This window comes from Tachysurus vachellii, chromosome 4 (assembly GCF_030014155.1).
Source record: "Tachysurus vachellii isolate PV-2020 chromosome 4, HZAU_Pvac_v1, whole genome shotgun sequence".
Taxonomy (NCBI): Eukaryota; Metazoa; Chordata; class Actinopteri; order Siluriformes; family Bagridae; genus Tachysurus; species Tachysurus vachellii.
The window spans coordinates 30991009-31008139 of record NC_083463.1 but is presented as its reverse complement, the minus strand read 5'-3'; the positions used below and the strand labels follow the sequence as shown (position 1 = coordinate 31008139).

General features: G+C 37.9%; 3 protein-coding genes across 3 annotated transcripts in view; all 3 read left to right on the top strand.

The window, feature by feature from the left end:
* Window positions 1-3359, top strand: part of myo10l1 (myosin X, like 1) — a 42722-nt gene extending 39363 nt beyond the window's left edge. Inside the window, exon 40 of the mRNA XM_060868902.1 lies at window positions 1-3359. This exon is cut by the window's left edge and continues 248 nt beyond it. The gene's annotated coding sequence lies outside the window, so the exon portion shown is untranslated.
* An 819-nt stretch (window positions 3360-4178) lies between these two features.
* Window positions 4179-12519, top strand: pttg1ipa (PTTG1 interacting protein a). The gene is made up of 7 exons (XM_060868901.1): window positions 4179-4366; window positions 6095-6147; window positions 10551-10659; window positions 11054-11156; window positions 11358-11423; window positions 11829-11875; window positions 12150-12519. The coding sequence occupies exons 1-7, from the start codon at window positions 4297-4299 to the stop codon at window positions 12194-12196; spliced, it is 495 nt and encodes a 164-aa protein (XP_060724884.1). The 5' UTR covers window positions 4179-4296; the 3' UTR covers window positions 12197-12519.
* Window positions 12520-13207: 688 nt separating this feature from the next.
* sumo3a (small ubiquitin like modifier 3a) lies at window positions 13208-16733 on the top strand. Its single transcript, XM_060868900.1, has 4 exons — window positions 13208-13365; window positions 14407-14535; window positions 15168-15239; window positions 15791-16733. Exons 1-4 carry the CDS (start codon window positions 13345-13347, stop codon window positions 15851-15853), a joined length of 285 nt encoding a protein of 94 aa, XP_060724883.1. The 5' UTR covers window positions 13208-13344; the 3' UTR covers window positions 15854-16733.
* Window positions 16734-17131: the final 398 nt, after the last annotated feature.

Below are 17131 nucleotides of genomic sequence, written 5' to 3'. Positions count from 1 at the left end.
TCCCTGGTGAAACTTATCACACTGCTCCAAAGCACAACAAAGCACCTGTGACGTGATCCCTCCCTTAATGCTGGCACCACCACTGCTGGCCTTCTCTTTTAATCTCATTCTTCTTTCCTTCATCCAGCCCGGCTCATAAATCTTCATCATGTCATGTGCTCCTCGCTACTGTTCAAACTGTTTCCCCACTTTCCTGATCCCATAGTGTTCAAAATGAACTATTTCATTCGAGTCACACTGAGAGCCGTTTTTTAAAGCCAAGGCCACTGGCAGACATCTATGTACTTATTTATTTATTTATTTATTTATTTATTTATTCAATAATTGGATGATTATTTATTTATTGATCACCGGTCAGTACTCAAGTCGAGCCAGTTCAACTTGAAGCAACACAACTCAAGTGAACTCACCTGAATTCAACTCAGTTCAGTTCAGCTCAAACAGAATCAACTCAAATCAACTCAAATCAACTCAGCACAGCTAAACTCGGCTCAGATCAAGTCATCTCATCTCAACTCAACTCGATTCGGCTTAACTCGAGTGATCTCGATTCAATTCAACGCAACTGAAATCAACACGGATGAAATCAGCTCATTTGATCTGATCTTAAATCAGAAGTTTAACTCAATTCGGCGGAACTCAAGAGGACCAATTTCAACTTGGCTCAGTTGGGCTCAACTCGGCTCCTAAACACCACTCCGATCAGTTCTTTTCATACGTCGCCATCAGAATCTATTTTCTATTTTATAGTCAGGACACAAACACGTCCAACACACGCAACAAACACACTGAGTTCCTGTACTGTTCACTCCAATGCACAAAACAGGCTAATGAACAGCATGAATGCACAACAGTTTTAAAAGCATCAACATACCTCCATGTCCCCAGTACGGCGAGCCGAAACGACTTACTACTGACACGATCCATCAGTATTACACCAAGCAAGGCCAGGGTTCAACTGGGGACATTCACATAACCAGCGCACACTTCTTTTGATCAAACCGAATCAGTATCACGTTTAAGGACGTGTGTGAATGCGAACCTGAGCTACTTTCTTGCCTCCACTGAACCAGTATTGATACTACTATTAAATCCTACCATGAGGCTGTTTGTGAAAGCATTAGAGCGAATGTGGCAGAAGTTAGAAAGAGACAGCTAATCACTTAAGAGACGGTTTATGCTTTGTGACTGAACAAATAATGGAAGGTTGCAGACGTTCAGAAGAAAAGCAAAGCAACGACTCTGCTACCGTTAACGTTAACGAGGCTAAAACTACAGATGATGGCAACTTAATGCAGATAAATTTGCATTTTATTATTGTATAATTGACGCAATTAAAATCTTCATTTCAGGCCTAAAGTCTGCGCCTGACACATCAGTCTCAGGGTTTTTAATCCTGAGGCTCCCCAAGATGGCCGCTAACTAGCCAAGGTTGCCTATAAATGAACTTAACTACAGAAACTTTATTTTAAAAAAAAATAACCAGCAATCTAGCTGGATAACAGCTACACCATGGGCGAAGTATTTGAAACATTAAGAAACCGTACCAAAAATAATGGAACTCACTTTTCCTCAGTAACAAGTGACACCAATATATCGCAGGGTTTAGTTTTTATTTTTGTCTTTCTTGGCAGTTAGACATTTTACGTCACTTTATTTTCCCCCCAACTTTTTCTGATTTTTTTTATTTTTTGCACTAAAGAGCCCACAGACACACACACACACACACACACACACAAAACATAAGCAATGTTTAATTCAAATTTTAACAGGCAAAAATCTGTATTACATTTTAATAACTTTGTGGGACAGTATTTAAAAATGTACGTGTGGAAATCAAGCACCTTGTGTGTCTCGTTGAGAGTCAAGTTTTAAACCACTAACACTTTATATGAACTAGTGTTTTATCCCACAGTGCTGCTGAATCCTCCATTCTGATTTGTCCGGAGGCGTTGCTTAATTTTCTGTAACAAGAAGTCTAAAAGAAGTTCTGATTCATCATCATTTCCATAGCAACAGTGCATGCAGTTCACCGCACACAGGATTTGTTTACTGCATCCTCCACATAAAAACATGATTAAAGAAAAACATCGATGAAGTTTTCTTTGACTGGAGTCTCCAGTTTCAACACTCCGTAACAGCCATAACGTGAAGATCTCAGACACGAGAATGCCTTCAGGACAGAGGAGTTTGCAAGGGAAAGTGAAGTAATGACTGTTTATAGCTGCTATAACGTAGGTGAGAAGGTCGCAGACGTTCCACCACATTAAATGTTATTACAAATGATTTAAGTTTCATACAGTACATACCACGTGTTATATGTTACTAAATAAAACAGTCAGCATTGGCTGTGCTATAAAAGATGTGGGGTTAAAGGATTATACTCAGTAACAGGGTGATCCGATGCATCTCAACACACCAGAATTACCCCATAAAACTAACTAAATCTAACACACTTTACTGGACAGGTAATAACACTACAATCATATCACTGACTCTTATCTGTCACCACTCCTGTATGAGAGTCTTGTATGCCTGTATAGAGTTTTTTAAATAAAATATATAAATATAAAACCACTGTATCTCTCAACAGTACCTGTGTAATTTTGCTGTTTGATATGCAACTGTTTGTCAGTGTCATGCAAGTTTTTTTTTGTTTTTTTTTTAATCTTTATTAAATGTATGTTTGAGAATTTGGAACTAAAATGACATAAGCAAAAAACTATTATCGATTACAGTGATGATGATGATGATGATGATGATTGTGGTGAAGAAATAAGCTTATATAAATATATATATAATATATATATAAACATATATATAGGTATGAGTGTTGTGGTAGTCGTTTAAGGCACAGATTAAGGTGTTATGGTGTCAAAGGTTGGTGTAATTATTTCTTTTTATGATGTAAACGGAGAGAGCGAAGGAATGGGAAGGACAGACAGCAAACCGATGATGAATTGATGTTCTCTGTCTGTGCTGATCCAGGATCCTTGACCTTGATCACCTGGTGTGGTGTGGGATTGTGTTATAATAGATACAGATGCACAGAAATGATGTATTGAAGTAGTGTGTGTGTGTTTGTGTGTGCGTATGTGTGTGTGTGTTTTATCACAGTGGTGTTTGTTGATTGAGTAGCCAAGCTAGTTTTTACGATGGCCATTATAATGTAACAGACACACCAACACAATTACATGCATGCAAGACACACACACACATACACACACTACTTCAAGGCTGGTTCTCTCTCACTCTTTACACTGGGACCTTTGCTCAGCTGCAGGCAGCCAATAAAGGGCCTGAATGTAAATCTTCCTTATTACCATTATATGACTCTATATAAGATCAAAACAATATGACTGTGCTTGTTTAAGAGAGAGTAATTTTCTTTCTTTTTTTTCTTTTGTAACTGGCTTTACAAAATGCTTTAATAAATTATTGGAATTTATCACTGCAGCAATTTGTGTGATTTTATTTTATTTTTTTTAAAGAAAGCAAGCAGGACTCACATCCTAACACGACGGGTGGAGAACAGCGCTTGTACATCTGTTATTACGAGCGTTATAACGTGATAATAGCAACTTGTCATTCACATTGTCTAGTATATTAAAAATACAAGTGGGTGTCCAAAAAAAGGTTTAAATAAAGATAAAGTAGAAAAATGTTCACACTTTGCTTAGCCATTTGTTCACTAATCGTGGGTGTGTTTATGGTTAAGTTTAGCCTATTGAATAAACGAATTCTATCCTATCATAATGATAGAGCTTATAACAATTCGTGTTATTACTGCTGAGCTTATAACAATTCGTGTTAAACAAGCTGTAAATGTTGTGTTCACTTGCACAACTTGTATAAGGTAAACACTTCACTAATTGCTTGTGAGCCGCCATCTTGGAAGGGGCGGAATTCAATTCAGTTGACGCATCGTCACTGTTGAAACGCAAGTATTGTGGATATTGTTTGAGCCAAGCTTCTTCAAACTCCTAGTTTAACGTAGTTAATTATTAACTTCTGAAAATAAAAAAAACTCTCCAAAAAAAAAAAAAAACAGCTCATAGTCTACTAGGAAAATTATTTTTCCTATAGCCACGGTTTGTAAAATTCCCCCTCCAAGATGGCGGCGCTGCAGACGTAACTAGGCAGTGACGTCACGCGTCGTGCCGCGCCCCTGACTGTACCAGCGGTTACAGGTGTCACATCCGCGGTGTTTAGTAACACAAAGTTCTGCTTCTGTTCCCACACGTTCGGGGAGTAAATATTACTGCTGGACAGGTTAGAACTTTAAGGGACATAAACATGGAGATCCGCGTTTCTCTGTTCCTGCTAGTTTGTGGTTTGAGCTCGGCTTTGGCGCAGAACAACATTAGTAAGTTTATACAAGTTTATTTCTTATATGTAACATTTATAAGTTTATACAAGTTTATCTTTTAATTCTATGCTATAGATATAGATCACTTTCATATAGACATGCTGTGTTTTTGTACGTTATTGTTATTATTTATTATTAATTGCTAGGCATTACAATCTCATGGGAACATTTTATCTATCTATCTATCTATCTATCTATCTATCTATCTATCTATCTATCTATCTATCTATCGGTCTGTCTGTCTGTCTGTTCATTTATCTGTTTATTTATTTGTTTATCTATCTATCTATCTATCTATCTATCTATCTATCTATCTATCTATCTATCTATCTATCTGTCTGTTCATTTATCTGTTTATTTATTTGTTTATCTATCTATCTATCTATCTATCTATCTATCTATCTATCTATCTATCTATCTATCTGTTCATGTATCTGTTTATTTATTTGTTTATCTATCTATATCTATCTATCTATCTATCTATCTATCTATCTATCTATCTATCTGTTCATTTATCTGTTTATTTATTTGTTTATTTATCTATCTATCTATCTATCTATCTATCTATCTATCTATCTGTCTGTTCATTTATCTGTTTATTTATTTGTTTATCTATCTATCTATCTATCTATCTATCTATCTATCTGTTCATTTATCTGTTTATTTATTTGTTTATCTATCTATCTATCTATCTATCTATCTATCTATCTATCTGTTCATTTATCTGTTTATTTATTTGTTTATCTATCTATCTATCTATCTATCTATCTATCTATCTATCTATCTATCTATCTATCTGTTCATTTATCTGCTTATTTATTTGTTTATCTATCTATCTATCTATCTATCTATCTATCTATCTATCTATCTATCTATCTGTTTATTTATTTGTTTATTTGTTTATTTATTTGTTTATTTATCTATCGATCTACTTATGTATTTATTTATCTCTTTATTTAAAAAAATAAATAAATCAAGTAATCTACTAATTTAACGTTTTTCCCCTTAAAAGTTTTTTTTTTATAACTAATAATCTAATAAACATTCAATACATTCGAATTATATTTGTGGCTCATTAACAAGACTTTTTATTACATAATGTGTGTGTTTTTTTGTTTTTTTTAATTTAATTCCATTTAACACCACCCTTTCTGCAAAGATGTTTTTTCCCTTATTTTTATTTTACCAAATTACAAAACAATGATGAGAAATCATTACAGAAATAATTCAGCTTGTGCAAAATCTTTGTCATTAACCCGAAAAAACCCACAACATTAACCAATACAATTTTTGTTCCTTTTGTGTGTTCATAAAACCCCCCCAAATTCATGTTTGTTTTTATTTTAAAATCACACTTTTCCAATCTGTAACGCTGATCTAGAACGCTGGATTAAATCATGTGACCAGTCTGAGCTCCAACATAAGTAAGCGTTCAAACGACCCTCTTATTCCAACTGGCCGCTGTTTTAAATCCTCTATTGTGCTGTTTGTTTGAATGAAGCAACTCAGAGCTCAAATCCCTTCAGTCCTTCATCCTTTATTCCTCAAAGACCTCGTGCAATCGCTCGGTGTGTTGCTAGAACTAGGCCATGGAAACATCTGATACCTCAGAGGTCCATGTGTTAAACAGACCTCGAACCAGAGCTCTAAATGTCTGGTTCATGATTACGCATGACATCAAGTAAAGATTTATCCCATCTTTCTTACTGTCTTTTCTTTCTCTAGCTTGTGAGAACAGCGGCTCGACAAGCTGCGAGCAATGCTTGACTAATGTGTCGGTAAGTAGGGCCTTTTCTTTTCTTTTTACTTTGTTAAACCATAATTTATTCAGAAAATACAGATGTTGTACTGTGGCACTATTCATTATAAGTATCAACTTAAACAATTATTGATTTCTCAATTCTGATTGGTCAGAAGGTGCTGATGAATTGTCTGTGATGTCGTTTGTGGCTTTAAACTTTCCAACACAAGCAGTTTTTTTCATCTAAAGAGAGAAAAAAGTAAAAGTGAACAAACATGTTTCATGGACTGTCCACATCAGGAGACATGACAACAAAAGGATAAAAACTACAGCAGCTTTTGCGGTAGTATTAAAAACACACTCTGTAATTGGACAGGAATCAGCTTCACCATTGATCAGTTCAAATTCAGTCAGAAGATGGAGAGATTTTCTCTCCCTCGGTGCCGACGTTGAGGCACCGATCACGATCCGGCCGGTGGAACGCGTGCAAGTTGTTAATCGCGTAATATCTTTCTTATTTTCCGATCTCTCTCTTTTCACGGTGGCACTGTACCATGTTTAGGAAGTGATAAGAAGGGAGTATAATGGAAAAGACAAGTAGTCTGGGTTTTTTTTTTAAATGTCAAGCTGATAGAAAGAAAAAAAGAAAGAGGTAAAGAGAAGCAGGAGTGAGTAGGAGCTGAGGAACGGGGACCTGGTGTGTCAGGTGTTTGTGTGTATACGTGGTATCTGTTGATCACATCGTCACACCTGAGAAACAGGTCTGGGTAGTGTGTGTGTGTGTGTGTGTGTGTGTGTGTGTGTGTGTGTGTTAATGTAAGTGCTTATTCTCTCCTTTCTCTGTGTTAAATCATTATGTGTCATTTATCTTTCTGTCAGCAGTAAAGTCTGTACATTAATGTCATCAACATGATGAGTTTGTTCTCTTTTGAAAGTCAAAAACTTCTTTCTGAAGTTCAGTACACACTGAATCGTCGAACGAATCTCAGTCTCTGCAAATATGAGCTGAATATCTCTTCTTCCCTTTTGACCAAGTTTCACCGAGAAAGATTCAGTTCTTCTTTTCCTGCTCAAGCCCCAGATCGAGATCTGTCTTTTCTACACATTCGTCCTACACGTGTCTCATTCGTCCTACACGCGGCGTATCACAGCGCTTCAAAAAAAACACGCTGCAGTCAAACAAACAGTTAGAAGAAAAGCAGAACTAATGGTGCAGTTGTACAGACAAAAAGATTCCTTATGTGAGGAGTATTTTTAGTAGATAATAAATATATAGAATCCATACCATCATTTAAAACATCAAATTAATGGTAACAAATTTATTCAAAAGATGTCTTGTTTGAATCACAGAAAAGAGTCAGGAACGTCTTGTTCTGTCTTAATTAAACGTTTTTTAAACAGAAAAAGAAATGGGGGAAAAATAACTCCATGGAGCGAGAGGCAAAGATTTGAATCATTTTGGTCTGATCAGAGATATGACTCAAATGAATCACTCAAACAAATATATCATCTGATTCATTTTTGTCTATTTATCCAAATGAGTCAAATAAATCACCTAAACAAATAAATCATTTGATTCATTTTGGTCTACTCAGCCAAATGACTCAAATGAATCACTTAAATAAATAATTTGATTCATTTTGGTCTACTCAGACAAAAGACTCAAATGAATCACTTAAATAAATCATTTGATGCACTTTGGTCTACTCAGACAAATGACTCAAATGAATCACTTAAACAAATAAATCATTTGATTCATTTTGGTCTACTAAGCCAAATAATTTAAATGAATCACTCAAACAAATCATTTGATTCATTTTGGTCTACTAAACCAAATCACTCAAATAAATCACTGAAACAAATTTCCACACAAATGTTTATATCTTCAGTGTTGATATTAAACCCATTTCTGAAGTGTGTGATCTTGTGTAAGGTTATCAACAAACACACGTCTCACACTGAACGGACAACAAATGAGTCCTGACTCATTTTAGATCAGAAGGTCATTCAGTCGACTCGTACATAAGCAGGTATGCGAACAATGCTGCTTGCGTAGCAGCTGCTCCCCTGCAGGTCCGTGTAGTAAACGTGAAAGAGTATATTAGTATCTTATCATGTACTGCATTTTTATAAATAAAAAAAAAAACATTAAGTTAAACATATACCACACTTTATCATCATATGTAAGTGCTTATTTCTCACTACACACTGTGTGTGTTAATCATTCTCTGTCCTTCATCAGCGTCTCCCTCTGACCTCAGGAATGCTGTCGGTTGGATAGTTTTGCTTACTGGATATTTACAAGCTTTCAGTGCCCAAAAAATTCCTGTCATCCCGCTGTACCTGTTATGCTTGTACCAGCACCACACCTGCTTCATTGTCGTCGCTGTTTATTTGGCTTCAATCCAGACATAGCTCTGAGTAACCGAGGGGCTCAAGCACTGAACTTTAACCTCAGCCTTCATGCGTGTTTATGTTTCATTTTAGAGCCTCGTCGTATGTTCATAAAGACGCAAAGAGTTTCTTTACGCCTTTCTTTATTTATTCATCAAGCAAAAAAACACGACGAAGCAGGAAACAGACTGATGATGAGGGTGATATAGAGCAGGGTTGCCAAATGACTTATGACTTATTATATGACTTAGTACTATAAGTATAGAGATGAGAATCACAGCCATATAAAGCATGTGATATTTTTCTGATGACTTTAACACGGTTTCACATATCGCAGCTCATAGGTATAACCTAATAGACTAAACTTTCACAAAAGATGGCTCAGTTATACACAGAAATCATGGACCTGGCATCCTTGAAGTAAACCTGGAGGTTCAGGTTGGAGCTGAAGAACACGAGCGTCCTGCACTGAGCCCTGACTCTGACTCAACCCCACTGAACACCACTGGGATAAACTGGACCTGGAGTCTCCTTGACATCCCAAACATCAGAGTCTGATCTCACTAAATATCACAAATCCCCTCAGCCACACTTTAACATCTAGTGGAAAGCCTTCAGAGAAGAGTGGAGATGATTAGAACAGCAGACACGGGCAGAGGAATAAATCTGGAATGAGATGTTCAAGTATTACATATCGGTGTGATGGTCAGGGGTGCACAAACTTTTGCCAATATCGTGTGTAACAGACACAGACTGACCTTCTGAGTTCTTGTTTTTATTAAGCGTGTGTTAAAAATTTGAACGTTCAGCCCTCTAATCTGAAGAAACGTCTCTTTATCAGCTGTGAGGTAAATTTAGGTGTGTTGAGAACGTCAACAAAAGCAGCACAATATGAGGTGTGGTCTGACCGGCTGACGGAGCAGCGATTAGACCTATGAGGCATCGCAGTTTAGAGGATTTTGTATGTCATTTACCTTCAATGACGTAACACTTGGAGTGAAAACCTGAAAGGAATCATGAGTCATGAACAAAGATCTGGAGGTTTACGGGGATTTGTTCTTAAAGACACAGAGTGTTTCCACTTACTAGAAAACTACAGCAACATTAACCCACTTACTGGTGTTTCAGTAAGTCTAATATAACTCTAACATAAGTCCAACATAAGTAACTTAGTAAACAAGACACCAATAGACAAATAATAAAAAGAAAATAATCAAATTATTTCTTATCTATTGATTTTATGCCAAGTGAAAAACAGCTTTTAATTGTAAAATGGCTAAAAATGTACCTTTTTTTTTTTTTTTTTTTAATCAAAATGAATTCACTTCTGTTGTAAATTCCCATAATATTCTCTGTCAGAGCTTGTACTCTTACATCGAACTCTATTGTTTAAAAATACCCAATAAAGACGTAGAAGCATTTATTTTGTCGCATATACATTACACACTGAACTTTTTTTATACAGCAACTCGTAGGGAAGTCATGATACACAACCACTGGAGCAGAGAGGGTTAAAATGCTGAACCCCTGACCTTCTGAGCACCAACGCCGAGTCTTAACCCTGGAGCCACCAGTAAAAAAAAAAATTCAACTTTCCTCTCAGCTTTTCTGCACAGGAAGACGGGAAAAATCTATTTAATTAACATTAATTTACAAAAGGGGGACACGGTGGCTTAGTGGTTAGCACGTTCGCCTCACACCTCCAGGGTTGGGGGTTCGATTCCCGCCTCCGCCTTGTGTGTGTGGAGTTTGTATGTTCTCCCTGTGCCTCGGGGGTTTCCTCCGGGTACTCTGGTTTCCTCCCCCGGTCCAAAGACATGCATGGTAGGTTGACTGGCATCTCTGGAAAATTGTCCGTTGTGTGTGTGTGTGCCCTGCGATGGGAATCATTAAATCTGTTTTGGAAAGATTTTTAAGAAGTAAATCAGATATAATTATTTCTAATTACTTTAGAATCCCTCAAGTAATGAACCCTGAAAGTCTGAGTGTCGTTTGCAAGTCTCTCTGAAAGTCTTGTCTTCTTTTTTTTTCCCCTCTCTTTTGCAGTGTCTGTGGTGCATAAAGTCCAAGTCATGTATAACATACCCGTACAGTACCATCCTGCCCCCCAGCTCCTTGTGTCCACTGAACGAAGCCCGCTGGGGACAATGCATGAGTACGAGCCTATGCAACACTGTACACTTTACACTTCACACACTGATAACAAAATCCGTGTTTTTCAAGGGCAAACCAAGCGACACGGAAACCTCAGACTTGAGTGCATGTGTTTGTTTGTGTTGTTCTGGATATGTTTAAGACAATACAGAGACAATGAAATGTTCTTAATGCCACCAGTAATGTATTCATCCATGTGGTCAGGTATTAAATAATGGAAAAACGTTTTTTTTTTTTCTTCTTAGCTATAGATCATATGGGGGCACATATTTATGCACAATTATATTTACAGTTAATAAATTTGAAACCTGTCATTATCTAATAAGCTAATTACTCCCTTCATGATGCTAAGTGCTCTGCTTCTTATTGCGCTCTTTGTTTTCTTAATGAATCAGTAAACTTCCAGACCCTGATCATTACGCTGTCAGTGCTTGGCGCCATCATCATCATCGCCTTCCTGATCTGCCTCTTTAGGTGCTGCAAGTGTGAGAACTGTGGGTAAGTTCACCAGCGACCATTTTAGACTCCCTTCAGGTAACATAGACGTCTGACACGGACACAGATATTGCTGCAAACGTGTGTCAGTGACGTGAGTTTACCTACACGTGGCATTTTTTTAAAGCCATAGTCTGAACAAGGTCATATAGGCGTAGATGATTTTGTCGTTTTTCACACCCCAATCTTTCCTGCCTCTTTCAGAAACTCCATCAACGAGCGCAAGATGCAGAGAAAGGCAGAAAAGAGGACAGTCGCACAGGAGCAGCGGTACACTCACACACACACACACACACACACACGTTGACTTGTGCTGTGGTAAAAAAAAAAAAACAATAAACCTTAGTATTTCATTGTGTAAATTTAAAATTTAGCTTCATTATGTTTTTTAAATATGATTTAATTGATCAGACAATAAACATAGGGATCATCTGACAGTAAAGTTTTAAACTGTTCGTTTTCATTATTCAAAACACACACACACACACAAACACACACACACTGTTTGCCTCTCAGATTCACATCTCAGAACAAAAGGCAGAATGCCAGTGTCGAGTTGGATGTCATTATAATTTTCCACCACAAACCGGTTTGACCACCATATCCGCCTAAGAAATTGTGCATTTCTTGCACGTGTGTGTTTTTACTAAAATAATGCTTTTTCTTAACTTACAGGCGAACCGAAATGATGGCCAGACACGACGAGATTCGGCAGAAATACGGTAAGCACTTTTTCCAATATGATATCAGTATATAGTGCATTTTAGGAGCCACAACTGCAGTGTAAAAGAATAATACAGCTTAGGAGGGCTAGAATACCCATAATGCACCCTTAGTGCTTGTAGACAATAGGAAGTAGGATGATCTTTTGATGATGGTGGATATAAGCTATAATGGTTAAGCTATAAAAGTAAATCTCAGAAAGCTGACCTTGAGTAGCACTGATGTGTAAATACAAACCTCTCATTACTCTCTCTCTCTCTCTCTCGCTCTCAGGTCTCAGCAGAGGAAGTGCTTATGCCAAGTTTGACAATTCTGCTTAAAGAGAGCCAGGGTTGCTTATCTCACAGCAATCACTGAACTTTTCATGGCTTCTCCTTCAACCCAAAGCTGCTGTCTGACGATCTGCTTTATGTAACGTTCAGTTGCTCAGTAGCACAGCTTACTGGACAACGTTAAACTTCTGAACTCCTTCTAAATGTTCTTTCTACACCTGCTTACTGCAACCCGGAGCTGAATTTATTTATGTAGGTCAAAACGAAAGTCGCGTTTTTAATGTAAAATTCTGTTGTACTGTTGTCATTCGAATGTTAAAAAGGAACTGATGAAAAAAATAAGAAAATAATTAAATTCTTTTCATACAAAACCATGTTTTATGTGATTTCTCTTGTGCGACTGGTAAACAATCCAGATTAGAGTTTAGGGACAGGTTTAAGAATCACATTATTATAGTAGTCTAGTTTAGTGTTAATAATTGAATTCAAAATTTAAAATGTAAAATTAGAAAATAAACTTTCAAGTTACTTTTTCTCACAAAAACATTTAATTGCACTTTTACAAGATGGCCGCCAAACATCTACTTCTTCTTAAACACAAGACTCCGCCCAAAGCTCCGCCCACAGGGTTTGATTGACAGGAGTACGTCTGACTTAAAAACAGGATCTTTTATGCATTTGATAATACATATAACGTCAATATGACTAAAATAAAATAAAATAAATCATAATTTTTGCACATGAGCCAACAATTGAACATTTTTATACCAAAGAAAAAAAAAAATATATATATATATATATATGTCTGCAATTATAATCAAACTCTGTTCAATTTTACAGCAATACACGTGCAAACACACGTACAAAGCGAACATTTCTCAATTAGAATTTAAATCTGGAGGATTTTATACGCATCCGGACACCAAAAAACGAACCCCATCGGTGTTCTGGTCTGAAATGGGCGGCGCTTGTTGTGCGCGTCCCCGGCGAGTTTGAATCAGGAAAAAAAAAGAAAAAAAAAGCGCGCACTAGTTACGCGCGCTCCCGTAGAGTTCAACCCACGTGACCCGGCGACGTCCAATCGCGTCCGGAGGAGGTAAAGCGTGGCGCGTTCTCGTGGCGGCTGGGTAGGACAGGCGGTAGTTAACAGCGCATCTTGTGTAAATTAAACACAAATCCATTTTTTTTTGTGCAAAATGTCCGAGGATAAGCCCAAGGTGAGTTCGGCAGTGTTTTATAAGAGCGACAGCGGGTGTATGCAGAGTGTATAATGTGTATATTATGAGTATAAGGGTGTTTATGCGCAGTCTCGGTGTAACTGGCAGATTGCGCATTTTGTGCGGGAGAAATGAGAAATGGACGCCGGCGTGCGATCATTGTGTTGTTTTCTCTCTCTCTGTCTCTTCTCACGTGTTCTACAAAGACGCCTTTTTCGTGTGATTAGACCCTTTTTTTTTCTTTACAGCTGTGATGTTCTCTCATGACGTGTTTTCCTTCTCAATCCGACGTCTTTTTCCTTTGCGGGTTTTTTCCCCTTTGTGAACGCGACCTGGCGCTTTTCGGCCACGTTACGCAATTGGCGTAAAGAAAATGCCGCAAGCGCGAAAGCGGATTTTAATCAAGTCTGATCTGTTTTTTTGTTTTTTTTTAACACCTCGACACGTCCGTCTTTAGTCTTTAACCCGCGTGAACACACGACCGCGGACGCCTGTTTGCGTTTGTTCGCTTGTGCAGCGCCAGGACGCGGTGCGTAAATGACGCAGCTTAACCGCGCATCCAACGCAAACAGCGCAGCGTTTCTTCAACAACACATGATGGATGTCTACGTTTTAATCGCGACACGTGCGCGGCCTGGGGGTGTTTTTTTTTTGTGGCACTGTTTAATATAAAAATAATCTTAGTTATGACGTTATAATATATGCCTGATTAAGTATGTAAACACATTTGCAGCACAAAGCAGACGCCCTTATATCCAGAGAGGCTTACATTTTATTTTTTATACAACTGAGCAATTAAGGGTTAAGGGCCTTCCTCAGGGGCCCAGCAGTGGCAGCTCGGTGGACGTAGGAATCGAACTCGCAACCTTCCGGTTGGTAGCCCAACACCTTAACCGCTAGGCTACCACACTCTGCAGGATGCTGCATAAACTGTACATCCGTGCAGAAGCCTGTTCGTGCATTTTAGGTCATGATTTATGATCGATTATAACTTCTAATTAGTTTTGTTTGTGTGGTGTTGTTTTTGTGTGTGTGTTTTAGGAGGGAGTGAAGACAGAGAACGACCACATCAACCTGAAGGTGGCCGGACAGGACGGCTCTGTGGTCCAGTTTAAAATCAAGAGACACACGCCGCTCAGCAAGTTAATGAAAGCGTATTGCGAAAGACAGGTGAGGACGTCGCGGTGGCTGTGTGTTTGTAAAGAAATGCGCAGACTGAGAAATGGTTTAACTTTGATACGCTCAAAAGAAAATAAATGGTCCTATATTTTTACAATTATAGGAGAAACCGAATACAGTCGAACATAAAGAGTAAAAGGCTCTGTGATTAGATTTTAGAGTAAAGCGTTAAAGGTGACGTCTTTGTCCTCAGATACATCCTTTACCGCTTTAGTAATGAGGGGGGAAAGTACAGATTAGTTCCTGTGTTAACATCAGGATGAGTAAACTGATTATATTTTTGACCTGTAGGCTCCAGTCCTATCTGATGATCCATCATAGTGTTACAGATGTTACATGAGGGACTCTGTAACTAGCAGAAGTAACTGTTAAGTCAAGCTCCATGTTCAGGTTGCTGCTTGCATGTCTAGTTTTTAGAGATATCATTTTGTAAGGTTTAACCAAACGTTTAGTTAGAGGCTAACATAAAACCTTACGTTTCTCCCAGGCGATTTCTTTTACTTCAAATAGTATTCTGGCCGTTGCTCTGAGGAAAATCCTGACTGGTTGACGTCCCTGATCTCGTAGTCAACCCGATCTTGGTCATGTTGCTTACATACACTGTTTTTTGCTGTTTCCTGCAGGGTTTGTCGATAAGACAGATTAGGTTTAGGTTTGACGGACAGCCGATAAACGAGACGGATACACCAGCACAGGTGAGCGACTTGTATCCCTCGTCTAACCCTGCGTTCACTCCAGCGAGTTCCAAAGCCACCTTTGTTTCTTACATGCACCATTTCAGCTACAGCACAAGAATTGGTTTGATATTTTCTAAAATGAGACGTCATAAATCAACAAATCCGAACGATCGGTCCCAGACCAGTGATACAGCATGTCTTGTTTGATGTTTCTTTAGGTCCTCACTCACAACTTTCATTCTTTGCTGTAGTTTGTGTTCATTAACTGTCCATTTTTCATTTTGTCCTGTTTAGAAACTTGTTGCTTGAAAAGATGTAGCTTGAGTCGCGTCCCTGCCAACGAAGCTAGCATTCTGTCGAGTGCAGCATGTTCCTCTAACACAAATGCACTTTAAACGTTTTGGCTTGTTTCTTATCGTGGCTTGTGCTCGCTAGTGTGAACGTAGCGTACGGTTCATTCAGAGTTTTATCTTAGTTATTGAACAAATCCTAATTATCCATGCTAGCATGCTAGTCTCAGTTTCATTATTAAACTAAAACTCAACCAAGATTGTTTCCTTATTTGTCAGTTGGAGATGGAAGACGAGGACACTATCGACGTATTTCAACAACAAACGGGCGGCCATCGCTAGAGCCTCTCCTCCACACAGCGGGGTTCTCCCTCGGCTGTTTTATTTGACTCGATCCCCACAATGTTTAACTGTGCTGTTTATTTACTCCCTTTTGTCGTGTTGTTTTGGACGTCCTCCCTAATTTTCATAGGGTTGGGCTCATAATCTTTTCTTTTTTTTTTTCTTTTTTTTTTTTTTTGCCCCTCCACCCACATTCTCTGCCAATATTTAATGCTACATGAGGTAATGTGGCTAAAAGGCGAATCCAAGATGTCTGCCTTAAGGTTCAAAATGGCTGCCGATGTATGAACAGAAGGCCCATTTTCATGAGAAAGCCAAGCCCTCAGTTTCCTGTTCTGATAAATAAAATGGTTTGTTTCCTTCATCATTATGAAACCTGCCAAATTATGAGGAGACCTGATTATTATTATTTTTTTTTTTCTTCTCCTCTTTCTTTTTTTTTTCTCTGTCTTGTGCATCTTTAATTCTATTTTTAATCCACGTCATGTTTGTTAGCTGAAAGGAAGCCCAGCCAGCCTTATTTGGTCCAACTGCAGAGATTAAAGGGAACTTCGATCTCTTCTCGGACCAAACCCCACGTATGTCCCGGATTAGTCCAGGTTTTTATTATAAATCTCATTAAGTCCCTTTTTTTCCCCCCCTCTCGTCATCTCTCATCTTTCAAAGGCAACAAGTTGTCAGACAGTCGTCTGTCTGCTATGCGACAGACATTTGTCAACCCGGAGAGAAAGTCTTACCGGTCCCTCGTATAGTCCGGTGTGCGTAAGGGTTGCAACTGAATCAGCATCTGTGTGGTCTCATTATTTTTTTTCTGTACTGATTTGTACATTATTTGTTGTCCTTTACTACTGTATACAATAAATATAGTTTGGTACTCAAATTTCTTGCCGTTTTTTTCCGTGGCTGCGTCTCGTATGAATGCACACAATTTCAACACACACCAGATTATTGTTTGGAAAAAAGTGTAATTTTTTTTTACATATACAGATAAAAATACATACAAAACTAACTTTCAATGCAAATGTAAAACAGTACATGTATAAATAACTGCAAAGGCACCCGAACCTTCAATTTGGCGTAGAGTCTTAATGTCGTTTTTAAAGCAGCTTCTCTATTAATTTACAGTAACAGAGAGCTTTTGTTATATATTACACAAAATGTTACGTTTGATGGATTTCTTTTTTTTTTTTTAAAAAGTGCAAAATTTGCTAAAATCGTACAAAATCAAGTGTAACGTATCACATTTTCTCGATCACTACTATATGTAATCGTTAAATG

Excerpts from the sequence above, each read along its gene's own strand:
- pttg1ipa (XM_060868901.1), top strand. The coding sequence starts at position 4,297 with ATGGAGATCCGCGTTTCTCTGTTCCTGCTAGTTTGTGGTTTGAGCTCG. Across the intron at positions 11,157-11,357 it reads TGCAAGTGTGAGAACTGTGG|AAACTCCATCAACGAGCGCA; the intron begins GTAAGTTCACCA and ends TGCCTCTTTCAG. Across the intron at positions 11,876-12,149 it reads CGAGATTCGGCAGAAATACG|GTCTCAGCAGAGGAAGTGCT; the intron begins GTAAGCACTTTT and ends TCTCGCTCTCAG.
- sumo3a (XM_060868900.1), top strand. The coding sequence starts at position 13,345 with ATGTCCGAGGATAAGCCCAAG. Across the intron at positions 14,536-15,167 it reads AAGCGTATTGCGAAAGACAG|GGTTTGTCGATAAGACAGAT; the intron begins GTGAGGACGTCG and ends TGTTTCCTGCAG. Across the intron at positions 15,240-15,790 it reads AGACGGATACACCAGCACAG|TTGGAGATGGAAGACGAGGA; the intron begins GTGAGCGACTTG and ends CTTATTTGTCAG.